Source organism: Argopecten irradians, chromosome 3 (assembly GCF_041381155.1).
Source record: "Argopecten irradians isolate NY chromosome 3, Ai_NY, whole genome shotgun sequence".
NCBI classification, from domain to species: Eukaryota; Metazoa; Mollusca; class Bivalvia; order Pectinida; family Pectinidae; genus Argopecten; species Argopecten irradians.
In genome coordinates this window covers 7,435,752-7,450,002 of record NC_091136.1, presented here as the reverse complement: position 1 = coordinate 7,450,002, position 14,251 = coordinate 7,435,752, and the positions used below count along the sequence as shown (strand labels likewise).

Here is a 14,251-nt window from a genome sequence, read left to right as displayed (position 1 = left end):
TATTCACTAAAAATATTGAAATATATTTAAAATTGATCAATATAAAAATATATTCTAAGTAAAATATTTTAAACGGATTGAAGTTTTGTATTTTTCTTAGTCTGTGCCATCAAATGGTATTTAGTAATAGTTATATTTTTGCATTATAACTAATATATATTTTCTTTCATAATAAAATAACATGTCATCGATTTAACAAAAACTATAACTTCACATTCATAATTTATTATGTAAGCTGAATGGTATAATTTATTTATTTATTAGAGATCAAATAATATATATTATATAATATAGAACAAAATCCTGTTGACCTTGAACTTTAATAAATGCACTTATACATACAGAAGTATACACATTTTAAAATGTTTGCTCTTTCAAAATGTTCACATTTCTTAAGTTCCCTTTTGTTTGACATATGGGTGCTAATGTCACATGTCTTGTTATCGATGCCTAACATAATAATTCACTGACCAGAGAACAAAAATATACTCAATTAAAAAAGTTTCAGATTCACATGTTTCTACTTTTGCCACTTTTGTTTACAGCGGAGATAGAATTCATAGAAGACAACGCCGACGCTGTTGCCACTGCTGTCAACAACCTTGCAGTGTTTGATGATGGGGAGACAGTGTCAGTAACAGAGGCAGCGTCCACAGGCGGTTTGGAATACACCATCACCTTCACATCAGATAGAGGTACGCATAGATGTCTTAGATTCGGTAATTCTTCTCATTTAAACTTCTAATCAATTTGACAAATCTTTGAAATCTGAACATAAACGACTTGACGTAATTGATAATTATAGGGCCACTCATTGACAGGTGTAAGGTTTTACATCCGTATAGATATATATATATGTTCCTCCAATTGTTTCCTGTTAACTATAAAATTGATGGGTATTTTGTTCCCATATTTAGCATAAGCTTCCCATCCCATAGTAATATGATAATTGTCCTGTGATGTCAAGGGTCAAAATTGTGCAAAATCAACGATCAGGATCAACGTAAAATTAAGTCATGTATCTGATGATTAAAATCAAATACAAATCACTTTATGAAGAAAAATTGCCATGGAAATACTTCATGGCGTCAAGTTTACATGTACTGCGTCAGGAGTCAAAATATTTATAACGTTATCAAGAAAGAAAATTGCAAAGGTATTAAGGAAACTCTACCTAAAATGAGCAGTAGGTAAGGTCAATATAAGATTTGACATTATTTTTATGAATTTGACATTATTTTTATGAATAAGACAACTGACTATAAGTCATCTCACTGAATCAACGAAATTAATGGTCATTGCCCATGCATTTTCAAACTGGGGGGACTGCAAGTTATTGTCAAATAATAGTGATGCTTTAAATGTTCTAGAGACTTGTGACCAGTCTACATGGTACCAAATAATTTGTTAACAATTAGTATATTTGATATTGAAGGTCACATGATTGTGGTAGACTCTGTGGTAGCGTAACCTGATGGTCAGTTATTTAGCGAGCCACATTCAGGCCTACTATTGTATTGTCCAATGCCTACCTTTTTTGTGGTACATTAACATCAAATTGCTGACTTTCAGTTTTAGTTCAGACAAACGTAACGTGTGGTGTTTGAACGAATTTGAATCCGGCTGAACCATTTAGTATTTTGCTTGTCTTGATTTTTAACAAAGTGACCATGTTCACTGACACTACGTTGTTTTCTTTGAAATCATAGTTGGAACAGCTAGTGTATGATAAGGAAATTTTCAAAATCTAGAACAATTTTATTTGGATTGTAATGAAAACAAACACCGGAACATCAACGCTACTTATAATTCTTTTACCGAGGAGGTAAAGGTGCACAGTTATCTTAAATAGACCACGAACTTAAATATAAATTGGCTTTCAAATTTTGTAGGTGATTTTCCGCTTTTCCAATATGAGGCTTCAGATTTACTCACAGTGACCGTGGCCAAGACTACGACTGGTACACCAAGTGGGACTAAGGTAGCCCTAGCCATTGCCGGGGTTCCTGCTCCGTTGGTCAGCCCAGATGCTTTGCCTGCAGAGGTTTGTCTTCCATCAGCGAATTTGGTCCATTTTTCATTTTGGGGGAATCGTGAAATTTATAAATCATATCTAACACAGTCCGTTCAACAAAATTAACGTGACTGAACCTTGTAAACTGATATACAATTGAAACCAGTACTTTTTGTGAATCTGCAATACTAAACAGTGAAGTATTAGTTGCATTTGTATTTCGTTACTGTTTTACATAAATATTTTTTTTGACTAGATCTGTTGTTATCGGGGTAGTGTAATAAGTGTAATATGGGAGTATCTCTTTCTTCTAAAACAAAACTAGGACAACATCATTCTTTAAATCGATAAATATCGCTTAAGTAAACAATCTCTAAAAGTTAATAATATATTAACCAACCTATTTTTCTGATAGATACAAAGCTCATTGGATAACGTCTTTGGTACCCGTTGTCCGTCGTTTATTTCGAGCCCTGCCGGAAAGAAAGTACATCACACCTTTGAGTCGTCTTCCGACACTCCTTCCCACAATCGATGGAAACGGTATTCAGAGACGGAGGCTTTCTGCGGCAAATATGTCGTTAAAAATCCAACGTATCTCTTTAAAACAGACCAAAATACAGATTCTCTTCAAGTGACTGGACTGAAGGTATGACATTGAATGATCTCGTCTTTTTAAGATGTACGCATATGCAAAGTAGAAATATACCAAAACTAGTCTATGATACTGGTCTGATATGATTAAGTAATGTGTTGAGATATATGAAAAATACGTCGTTCATATATTTATACCTAGTAAAGCAAAGGTTTCATGCAAACACCTAGTTGATTATTATAATCAACATTTTTTGCCTTGTCTTGTAGCTGTGCTTTGCTCACAAAGGTGACATCAATACGAAACTAAGAGTATCATACACCTATACAGATCAACAATCTGAGAAAAAAGATGCTGTGTCTGACCTGTTAAATGCCATCACTACCACCACAAACACAGAGTACGTAGCCAAAAACAGACACTTTTCTATTTCATTGTTGCTATGTTTAAAGTCACAGGCATATATAGCGCACGAAATGTGTTTTCCTACTGAACGATATTTTGCTGTGATTAACCTTTGTACGCTAGACTCATGCGGTGTTATTGTGTCGATGTTTAAAATTTCCATGACTTCTAATCACCCTCGAATATTTTTAATGTAACTATGAATTAGTTTACAAAAGAAAAAAAAACCCGGTAGAGGTAATAAAAGATAGTTTTGGACTTATTGTCATGGGATCTCGAATAATTATTATTCACGTTTCTCTAAGAACTCTTCTCATAATTGTTAGATATGAAATGTAACTAAATGTTCATTGTATCTAGTCAATCATCCCCATTATACGATTTCCTAATTTTACGTTTTATCAAAATGGTTTATATCAGTGACACCTCTTGTCCACGAGAGATAAAACTTTATTTCCATCGACAGGTGGGAATACAACTGCGTTGATTTATCGACCGCCCTCAGCAGCAAAATTTCAGGAGGAAGTAATTTCTTCCTCCATTATGCTAGAATGTATCGCACTGGTGATGTGTACGTTGACGAAGTGTATTTGGGTACAAGGGTGCCGACTACTGATGGTAATTTTATTGCTGAAATATTTTTTGTAATAATATATATTATATTTTTAATGAGCGGAGTGCAATGGTTCCATTGTTATAGTATGTACATATATAACACTTAATACATGTAAGCGGGCTAATCAATCTACTTGCACATATCGAGTCTCGCATTTTAAAACATTACATAAACAGTTCAGAATATCTGGAAATGGTTCAGTTTAAGACCTTGGTATTGACCAAAAATAAACATACACTGTACTCAACATTTAGAATTCAAAATTTCGATGTTTTTGCGTTAGTATAAATCTAACTATATATCATTTTGATCTCGGACAATGGTTGGTCCTAATAAGTTAGCTTGCCTTTAATAGTCACAATACAGTTTCTTTTTCATATACATATTTGTCATCGTACCGTCAATGACGTAAAAATAAAGTTACATGTATAAATCGAGTTCATCCCTGTTTTTGTTTCTATAGATATTACAATAATTATAATATATACGTAGTAAAAGTTTAATATTTATAACTTATTCCTGTGATTATTACAGCTGAGATATACAAACAACGATTGAAGGGGGCCCTGTTGAACGGTTATCGTATGGATAGGCTTACTGTGACTGGCTTACCTGGAAGCTACCTGGTTACACTCTATCCATTTGACTGTGGAAATGGCTTCCCTCTCTTTACCCATGAATCTGGACAGGTATTAAACAATTTTAATCATTTATCCTGATATTTCTTTTAACGTATACTGACCACACAGGAAGCAAATTGATCGTGTAAATATGAACTAGAAATGCACGGTTTTTAACCAATACGTTGGCATGGTTACTTAGTGGATAGGTAAAGGTTATTTGTATGGAATAAGCAATCATTTAGGTATTAGACCAATACTCTCCAAACTTCCTCATTTGTTGTTACTAGCCAATGATTTGATATTCATAAACATTATCCATTCCCTTCAAGGTTTCCATTAGATTATGAAATATTATTTAGCGAACTATGGTTTTAACGAAATGCTGTTGACACACAAAAATTCGTTGTAACCGTGTTTCAATATAGCATGTATCAATTGTTTCCACTGGTATTAGATGAAACATTTTACCATTAAAAATGATAAAATAATGTGCAATGATGAATACTGAGTGTGTTCTAATGCTTTATAAGATAGCCAAATGATGGACCTAATTTCCAAAAGTCAATTTGTTAGAATGGTCGCAACTTGGGGGTAGCGGGGTAGTTGTTCACCGTTCGCTTACAGTTTTCGTTTGGGTAAAACACATGATGTTATGTAGCAAAATTGCAATATTATAATTTTTCAAATAAGTTTCTGTTTTAAAATGTTGTAGTTAAAATCTGGTGCAGAGGTCAAAGTAACCCGAGTACAGGCTGCCACACCACCTATAGGAGGCACATTCGCCTTAACATTCCTCGGACAGAAAACACCCGGTAAGTCAGCCTTAACATTCCTCGGACAGAAAACACCCGGTAAGACTTCCTTAACATTCCTCGGACAGAAAACACCCGGTAAGTCAGCCTTAACATTCCTCGGACAGAGAACACCCGATAAGTCTGCCTTAACATTCTTCGGACAGAAAGCGACCGGTAAGTCAGCCTTAACATTCCTCGGACAGAAAACACCCTGTAAGACTTCCTTAACATTCCTCGGCAGAAAACACCCAGTAAGGCTGCCTTAACATTCCTCGGACAGAAAACACCCGGTAAGACTTCCTTAACATTCCTCGGACAGAACACCCAGTAAGTCTTGCAAGAAACAATTCCTTAACATTCCTCGGACAGAACACCCAGTAAGTCTTGCAAGAAACAATTTATGTAATAAAGCTATATACGGTGATTTCCATATCCAAGAAGCAAGAAGAGCTTTTGATACGTTACTACTACCAACATTATGAGAATAAGGATACTTACAATGTATAGGTTTTAATTCTATAAATACTAATACGAGCTGGAAATAATTTTGAGTTACTGCCACTACAGTGCAAGGGGGTCTATGTGGTCACATCATGAAACTAATTGCAAGTTGTGGTTTATAATGTCACATTTGGGCAATGCTTTAGTACCTGTAAAGTGATTTATGTGTGTATGTTTCCATCTAAACATACATAAGGCATAAAAACAGGATTTTTTCTGTTCATAAATTCTAAATTTATAAGGCATCAAACATGTTTGTCTGTCCATTTGAATGACTTTCACAGTTCACAGCTTAATTCATCAAAACGGATTGTTTTCCATAGATTACTGTAGAAAAAAATAACATGACAAAGTTTTGTCCAGGTATTGCAATTATAACTTTAAAGAAGCATTACGTACGACAATTCCGATAAAAATAAGTCAAAATGGCATAGCAATGATAAATTAATAATCAGTATGCAGTGGCATTGAACATTATTTTAAGTATGATGATAGTTAGGTTATTTCGTTAAATACGATCTGATATATGTTAATTGTTTCTAACCAGGAAAATATTCATTTAAATACTCAACTAAACTTGAAATATTTTGAGTTTAAGCGATATGGCAAACTTCACTTACTGTCTGGTGCCCGTTCCAAGTGTGTATTTGTATTCGATAGTTAAATGAATGTTACACTGAAATATCGAGTTTTAAGACAAAAACCGTCCCATATATTATTTAAACATTGGATTGTTACAGACCTTAGCGTTACCGTAGAGACTGAAGCTTTAGAAACATACCTGGAAGCAATTAACGGTGTGGACGACGTCACTATTATAAAGGAAGGAGATTGTTCCAACTTTAACTGGTTTATAACTTACAATTCTCTAGCTGGGGACCAGTCACTGATCCAGGTAGGTCTTCTTGTTCTAGCAATACCTGCAACGTTTTCATTTCAGTTTTGTATGCCTAGTTACATTCATATTTCGTCTCCTCAATATTTTGATAATTTGTCATACATAGTTCAACCATTAGGGTTATATCCGATTTCAAAATATTCGTGGTTTTTTTCCAAATAAATCGGGCTAATTTTGAGTTATTCAAGTATATTCGTGTTTTTCTATCTCTATTTGAGTTAGTCGAATAAAACTCGATTTTAGCCACTTGAAATTTAGATTCCTAATTTACATTTGATTTCAGTATGGAATTTGCATCATTGTTAATTGAGAGTTCATTATGTCCTTAGTGGCTTCATCGGTGATTGTCTATATTGGGAGGTCAGACCAGCGTCACTTTTTGTCTTATTAAGCATTTGCAGAGAGACATTAAAACATTCAACCATCCCATTACTGCATTTTCGATAAATAATGGAAACGAATAAAAAAATAAAATCAGAAGTCATTTTTCTACGGATGTATTGCGGTTAATAAAAATTAAAAAAAAACCCAAAACAGCCCGCCCCTAAAAAAACAACATTGAAATACCATTATCCTAGTTTACTTATCATAGTTTAACTTGTTTACTTGCATAGAGTTCTTATGACGTTACAAACAATTTTATTTTGTTGATTCGAGAAATGTATTCTACATTACGCGTTTTTCTCTTTATTGCAATTTCGAATGGATTTCAGTTCCTTTTAATAAAATTGTTATTCGAATATTGAAATAGACAGTGATCAAATTTCCAATAAACAGGTACTTTGATTCTCTTCCCCTTACTGATACCCCTCATGTGCAGGGTATACAATACTTGTATATGGTCCAACACATGCAATTTAATAATAATGTAAATTTGGTTTAAACATTGCTGTTTACCTATAATAAAATGAATCCCTGTTTCAGGCGCATACCGAAAGTCTCACTGGACCGTCTGTTAGTATGATACCTAGAGATGAGGTTCATGGCCACCTATTGTTCGACCCGATTTTCGGAGAAAATCTACGATTTCCTGCTGATCAACCACAGGTAAACAACGAGAATAAGCATTATAACAAAGGTTACTCGGAACATGTTATGGATGCTATATATAAATTATTAAGCATATCTTCATTCAGTATTCCGTCTTTGCATATTACAGACTTAGCTCCCTTGCGGAAAGGTATCCATTGTGACGTCATTATTTTGTGAGCGCAATTTACGTCGTTTTCTCAAAAAGTGTGACGTTGCGCTCGTAAACACATGACGTCACAATCAATACCTACCCGCAAGAGTACATAACTCTGTAATATGCAAATACAGAATAAATACTTAAATCATTCAATAATAAACTTTACCATCAGTGCCTGATAACGTCATTGATGTGTTTTAAATTTTGTTCATGTAAATGCGAATCCCAGCTAACTGTCAATAGTAGACATGTTGACGGGGTGGCATACACAGTTAGATATAATAACACGCAGCAACCATTATATGGTGTTATACCGAGAGTTGAAATAATGCCAAGTTTTAGCACACAACATATCCAAGTTTTAGCACACAACATATCAAAACTTAAAATTAACAAATTATATGAATCGTTGGAAGGCCTGTGATCATGGCACCTGTAAGATTATTGCTGAAGGTAATTTTACTTTCGGAAAAATAAAAGTCGATTATATTCAAATCCGTTTGGCTTTCATAATATCTGCTCATAATGTAGTCTGCCACAAGGATATCCTTTTCCCCACATTAATAGTCCTCTCGATATGATGATGATATACCATCTTTATCTAATATGATTTGATAATATACCATTTTAGTGCAGTGCCAGATTAAAATCAACTCCAAGTATTACATCAGGTAGAAATCATTCCATTACCTGTACATGTCTCTGTATAATTGATGTACATTTGCTATTGAAGGTCGCAGTAACGGTTAATGATGTTACATCTAAGTGTTCCGGTAGTTGCAGTTTTGAATGGTTACAAAGTAGCACCCCATCTGTAACTGGAATTACACCAGCCACGGGTAAGTATGGACGATAAAGGGGTTTATTCAAATGTCAAACATATACCTCAATAGGTGATATGAGGAGGTAACTGTTTGTAAATTTGAAAAATGAAATATTAAAGAAAGAACGTGAAGAATATAGTATCTTACTGGTACAACAAATGATGCGGGTGAATTATCTTTAAAAGGTTGTTGCTTCGTCAGTGTTTAAGTAACTGTTATTGTGGTTAGCGCAGGCAATAATGTTATTTACTATTTTGCATTCTGCTCAAGGCGTGTTGCTCCGGAAGTCTTGTCACGCACGTGATTGAATACTAAATATCCACTTACCAAAGATGCAAAAATCTTGACAATTCTTCTATTTTTTCCCTGCTATATCAATTGCAAACCTGATAGTAAGATGGTTTTGTAAAACAAATTGTGACACTATCTATTAAAGGACAACAAGGCACTGTGGCTACTATAACTGGGACTGGATTTAGCAGTACTGCCTCAGACAACTCTGTTATGGTTGGAGGCGTGGCTTGTAGTGTTACTACCGCCTCCTCCACGTCAATCACTTGTACCGTTGGTAATGGCTTAGAGGGAATCCACAAGGTCAGCGTTAGTGTCACCGGATACGGACTAGCGCAGCATAGCAGTGGTGACGTACAATACATCTACACGACAGGGATCACCAGCTTCTCCCCCGCCTCTAGTTCTCTTGGGGGTAGGTGTATACCTTCGCACCTTTGTTGTTTAGGATACACGATCGTATTACCTTTTCGCGTATGACTATAATAAGGTGGGACAAGATACAATATATAAGTACCGACCATATCTCAATCATATCGTATTTGTTGCAAATATTCATTGAACAGTATGTAGTTACGTTTCAATGTATTTTAGGTGATTCAGATCTGATATATCGGTCTGAGAGTTATTTCCCTTTGTTTTACTCCACCAGTTCTGACCCGATTAGATATAACTGAAACGAAGCTAATGCCTCGTAATAGGGATATTACGTTATTCGACCTATCGGTTTATTGTCTTGTTATTAGATGATCAATAATTTTTCGGGAACTGAGAGCATATTGTTATATAAAGGTAACGGCGCCATTAATAGTTGATACTTAAATTATTCAGAAAACATTTGTTAGTGTTTATCAGATCTAAACATACAAAAGCATGAATTTTATTGTGCATAAATTCTAACGTCTATAAGGCATTCATACATGTTTGTACGTCCATTGCAATGATTTTCTCAGTTGAATTCAACAAAACTTTCAATAGATTACTGAAGACAAAATAACATAACAAAATAAACTTGCAGAAAATTGTTAGTAGTGTAAAGTGGCATTGAACATTGAGAAAAATTGTAGTTAGGTTGATTGGATAAAAATCTAACGTATGCTAAGAATATTTTATCATGAGTACAGTGTACTACAAATGCCTTGGTGCAAATAGTATAAAATACTAAAACTATTTAGACCATATATGTCTTTGACAAATCTGATAAAGCAACAATCGATAGCCTTTTAAATAAATTACTAATTTTCTGAGTTTTAAACCCTATTTGTATAATTGCAAAGCCAATATCAAGCCATGATATTACTGTATTTCAGATGGTTCATCTATTTTGAGACTGAAATCGAAATAAGTTTTCATGTTGCGAATGCACGTGATTTCACTTACGTTTTAACAATAAACTTTAACAGGTGGCGTAAACATGACCGTGGACGGATATGGCTTTAGGAGTGACGCGACAGTGACCATTGATGGACAGAACTGCCCAGTTATCGCCAATTCTCCTGACCAGCTTGTTTGTGTGATTCCAGCAAAGGTTAATATCTTTATAGATGCAGTTGAAAAAGTAAATTTGTCATCTTTCGTACATTTATATTAACCCTTATTTTTTACTATTTTATTTTATTTTATCCTTATGTAATCTGGCGATATTAAGTTTTCATGTGATTCTAAGTGTCAAGCTCTACATTTTGACAGACATCAGCAGGGACTGTGTCGGTGGCTGTACTTATGACCGGCGTTGACACCTCTACTGCGTCCAGTTCCTTTACATACGAGTCTAGTATCACGGCACAGATATCGTCAGTTACACCAACCACGTCAGGAGTTCAAGGTATTATTAGGTCATCGGCCCCAGTTCACATCGACACAATTCATATACCTTTTCAAACATTAATCTAGTTTGCACACATAATAAGTATTTTGCCTGATTTTACTCATTGCAGAAAAGAAGATAGTTTTCCTATTTATAGCTCTACTGGAACAATATGACTACAGTGTTGTTTCGACCAAAAATAACTTGTAGGAATAAAGTATGATTTATTCGTATTATAATACTAGGAGGAACTGCACTGACGGTTACTGGATCCGGGTTCGGTACTTCTGGTACTTTGATTATTGGTGGAACGGTCGTCCCGACTTCGTCGTTCACGGATACACAGGTGACAGCGACTCTGCCTCCTCTAACACCGGGTACACATGCTGTCCAATTGATTGTAGGAACTGATGGAGCTGCTGTTCTCGCCAGGTAGGTCAGAAGTAAACTGGTGTCAAAGTTGAAAGAGAACGCACTAAGGTAATACTAAATAAAAAAGATGGCAGATTGTTTATGTCGATAGGGAATTTGAAGTCAAAGGTATTATCTTATACGCGTTCTTAGTACAAGATGAATATTGATCGTAGGAACGAGGCATAAGCTCAATATTGACCTGGTTGTGACATTACAATATCGACTCGCTATTTCTGAGAATGGAAATATCAAGTCATGATAAGATATATCAACCTACACTTACCCGGTATACGTTTGAATGTTCTCTGTATTGGCCTATTTTTTCTTTCATAGCACCAGTGCCGTGCCTACCATTGACTACGTTATGAGAGTTACCAACGTGTACCCACTTCAAGGATCCCTTCACGGAGGGACCAAAGTTACCATCACTGGGGACGGCTTGGCTGCTGATGCTGAAGTTAAGTTTGGAGATACTCCGTGTAACGTTGACAATGCTACAGCAACATCAACACAGATCGTTTGTACGATCGGACACACAGGGACTACTCACCAGGTCGACAACCAGGGAAAAGATAGAGGTAAGGAACATTTCTGGTTGAATGAGGAAGATGAAAAACTATACCACTGTCATAATAAGAAATGTGAACAACCAGTATTGGTTTACGCAATCACATTAATTCATAATAGAAATACTAATGTCATATTCGAAGTACATGAAGTCTGCTTCAAAGAGACACAAGTAGTCACCCTCAAAGGTTGAAAAAATAAATTAGAATACATGTATATGTAGTCGATTATATTGCTCATAATTGAATGTACCTCATTCCAAAACGGTCTTGTCACTTTTTGGTTTTATTTATTGTTTTATTTCTATGAATTGCTTTATTTGTAGTACATGGTACGGGCTATGCCTGGAATCCAAAGAACATCGATGTGGAATTAGGGGACACAGTGAGATGGCAATGGTTTTACCCTAGCTATGTTACGGGGCAAGAACCAAGACTGGAACAGACACCAAATGCAAGTGCAACAACACACCAGCCTGATGGATTTATCAGTGGTTTAGAGGGCACGAAATCAGGTAAGGATGAGTTCATTTGCTGAAAAACATAAAGGGGCGTATTAAACCAGTCTGGAAAAACAATTAATCGTCAATAATATAATGTGTTTATCCCCACCCTAAGGTACCTAGTTTCCATTAGGCAGGGTAAAGTTTTCAATAAATTGTTTGTCTAACTCCGCAGATGCAGTTTTGTGCAATGTGTGTATATATACCGAACTATTTTCACATTATCATTAGGCTATCTTTACGTTCCAAGATATATCCTCACCTTCTACATATAAATTCGCTGCTTTCGGAATTTTGTTCACGCCATAGATCTTTAAGCTCATATATTTTGAATGATTTCTATAAATTGTTGCGTGGTTTAATAATTGATGTATGGTATCTTATAATGTTTATTAAGATACACATTTATGTTTTAGCCAATGTTGTTCAAGACTACCTTCATCTCCACACATGTGAATTTATCACACTTAATAATGATGCATCATCTTTTAAATACATTGCCCTTAGAATCTACCATTTGCATCACGTTTTGATTCAGTATTATCAATATTCGTCACTTTGGTCAGTATAACTACCCATTTAAAAGCAAAAACCATGATTTCATACATATGGAATTCCTCCTATACTCTTCAATTCATTAACCTATGTATATTTATTTTCTTTTTTTTACAATTATTTGTAAGTAAAGTTATTATATCTTATTTTTTGTAATAACCAAAAGTAAAAACTATTTACCGCTTTGCTTCGTCTCTTAGTACATTCATGGTGCATTTAGGATGCTAGTTTTTGATAATAAGAATTCTAGTTCCTATGATATTGACCTAAAAATTATCTTTTGATATACAGTTGCTTAAGATGCATCATTAGTAGGACTATTGAGTTTGTTCAAGGATGAGCTACATGATTTCTAGAAGAAAAATGGGCCGAACGTAATTACATTATTTTATATGCACAACTACAATCTCCAATGATACAAAATTGTAAAAATTTTTGTGTCGAGGATATACTAAATAGGTGAAATATATTCAACAATCAATTCACTAAAAACAGGTTAGAAAACGGATCTGGGGCTCAAAAAGGATCCAACCCATATGTGGTACTTTCTACTTTCTTGTCTTTTCTTAGACATGATCGGCGTAAATGATGTTCTGATTATAGACGTTTATTAAACCTGTGGTGTAAGCTTGGACTGTAGATTTGTTTTCTCATTTCAGTCTTACGCTATATTTCAGGTGATCAACTTGATTTATATCACATTACATGTTCTTGAATACGACTTCTCTTCACAAGCTGAGTCCGTCGGTTTTACTGTGTTATCATTTAAAATATATGTAGTTTAATTATCTATCACATTGTCTGCCTGATATCCAGTGACGTAGCCAATATAATATTAGTACTAGTATAACCTGGTGCGTTTGGTATTGACAGGATATGCATTATGAAATTATTTCCTGACGTCGGAAAGTGACACAAAAGCGACGTCTTGTAAAGGCCCGCAACACCAACACCCCCCACCATAGAAAAAAAATTAAAAACTCGATTCATGAAATGTTTTCTTAAATGAACACTCATTTAAGATCCCAAGTTTGTTTCTTACAGGGGTCTTTGAGTTCCAGTTTAATACGCCGGGGAAGAACTACTACTGGAGTGGTTATGTTAACGAATACCTAACTGCGTCATTTCGGGGAGCCGTGAATGTGGTGAACAAGAACTCCTACGTCGCAGATATGACCCTTAAATTAGGAGGATTTGAGGCCACATACGACAAAACCTCAGGTCAGTAAAGATTACTTCAATTAAAAAGATTTCTTAGGAGTTCCACCCCAGAGAACTGTAAGTTTACAACATTGCGTAGTAATTTTTTGCATAAACAATTTATGTTCAGATAATATTATGTTAAATGTCGTTCAATATTTCTAATTGTTATATACACAAATGCACATAAATTTCAACTCTAACACAGGGAAAATACAAAAAAAAAGAAATATTCGCGAGGAATAAGAATAAATCCTTACGGATATTTAAGGTATAATTAGCAAATCAATATATTGATTTTACATTGATTGGTGATTTTCTAAATAATGGATTTATCTGATTGTAGCGTAGAAAAGCCATATTTTCCAAACCAACTTTTTCATAACAAAAAAACATGTATATATAGTATATACCTTTACATACTCCAATTAACAGCTTGTTGTATTTCATTAAGGT

General features: G+C 34.8%; 1 protein-coding gene across 1 annotated transcript in view; it reads left to right on the top strand.

Moving 5' to 3' along the window:
- The window catches only part of LOC138317450 (fibrocystin-L-like), a 69,741-nt gene that overhangs the window by 26,766 nt on the left and 28,724 nt on the right, over window positions 1-14,251 (top strand). Inside the window, exons 15-31 of the mRNA XM_069259125.1 lie at window positions 546-695; window positions 1,893-2,044; window positions 2,430-2,663; window positions 2,879-3,009; window positions 3,481-3,632; window positions 4,165-4,319; window positions 4,966-5,065; window positions 6,289-6,443; window positions 7,371-7,493; window positions 8,369-8,474; window positions 8,896-9,165; window positions 10,154-10,278; window positions 10,440-10,575; window positions 10,803-10,989; window positions 11,305-11,549; window positions 11,864-12,052; window positions 13,640-13,816. Coding sequence (XP_069115226.1) covers window positions 546-695; window positions 1,893-2,044; window positions 2,430-2,663; window positions 2,879-3,009; window positions 3,481-3,632; window positions 4,165-4,319; window positions 4,966-5,065; window positions 6,289-6,443; window positions 7,371-7,493; window positions 8,369-8,474; window positions 8,896-9,165; window positions 10,154-10,278; window positions 10,440-10,575; window positions 10,803-10,989; window positions 11,305-11,549; window positions 11,864-12,052; window positions 13,640-13,816 — 2,787 coding nt within the window. The remainder of the gene's footprint in view (window positions 1-545; window positions 696-1,892; window positions 2,045-2,429; window positions 2,664-2,878; window positions 3,010-3,480; window positions 3,633-4,164; window positions 4,320-4,965; window positions 5,066-6,288; window positions 6,444-7,370; window positions 7,494-8,368; window positions 8,475-8,895; window positions 9,166-10,153; window positions 10,279-10,439; window positions 10,576-10,802; window positions 10,990-11,304; window positions 11,550-11,863; window positions 12,053-13,639; window positions 13,817-14,251) is intronic.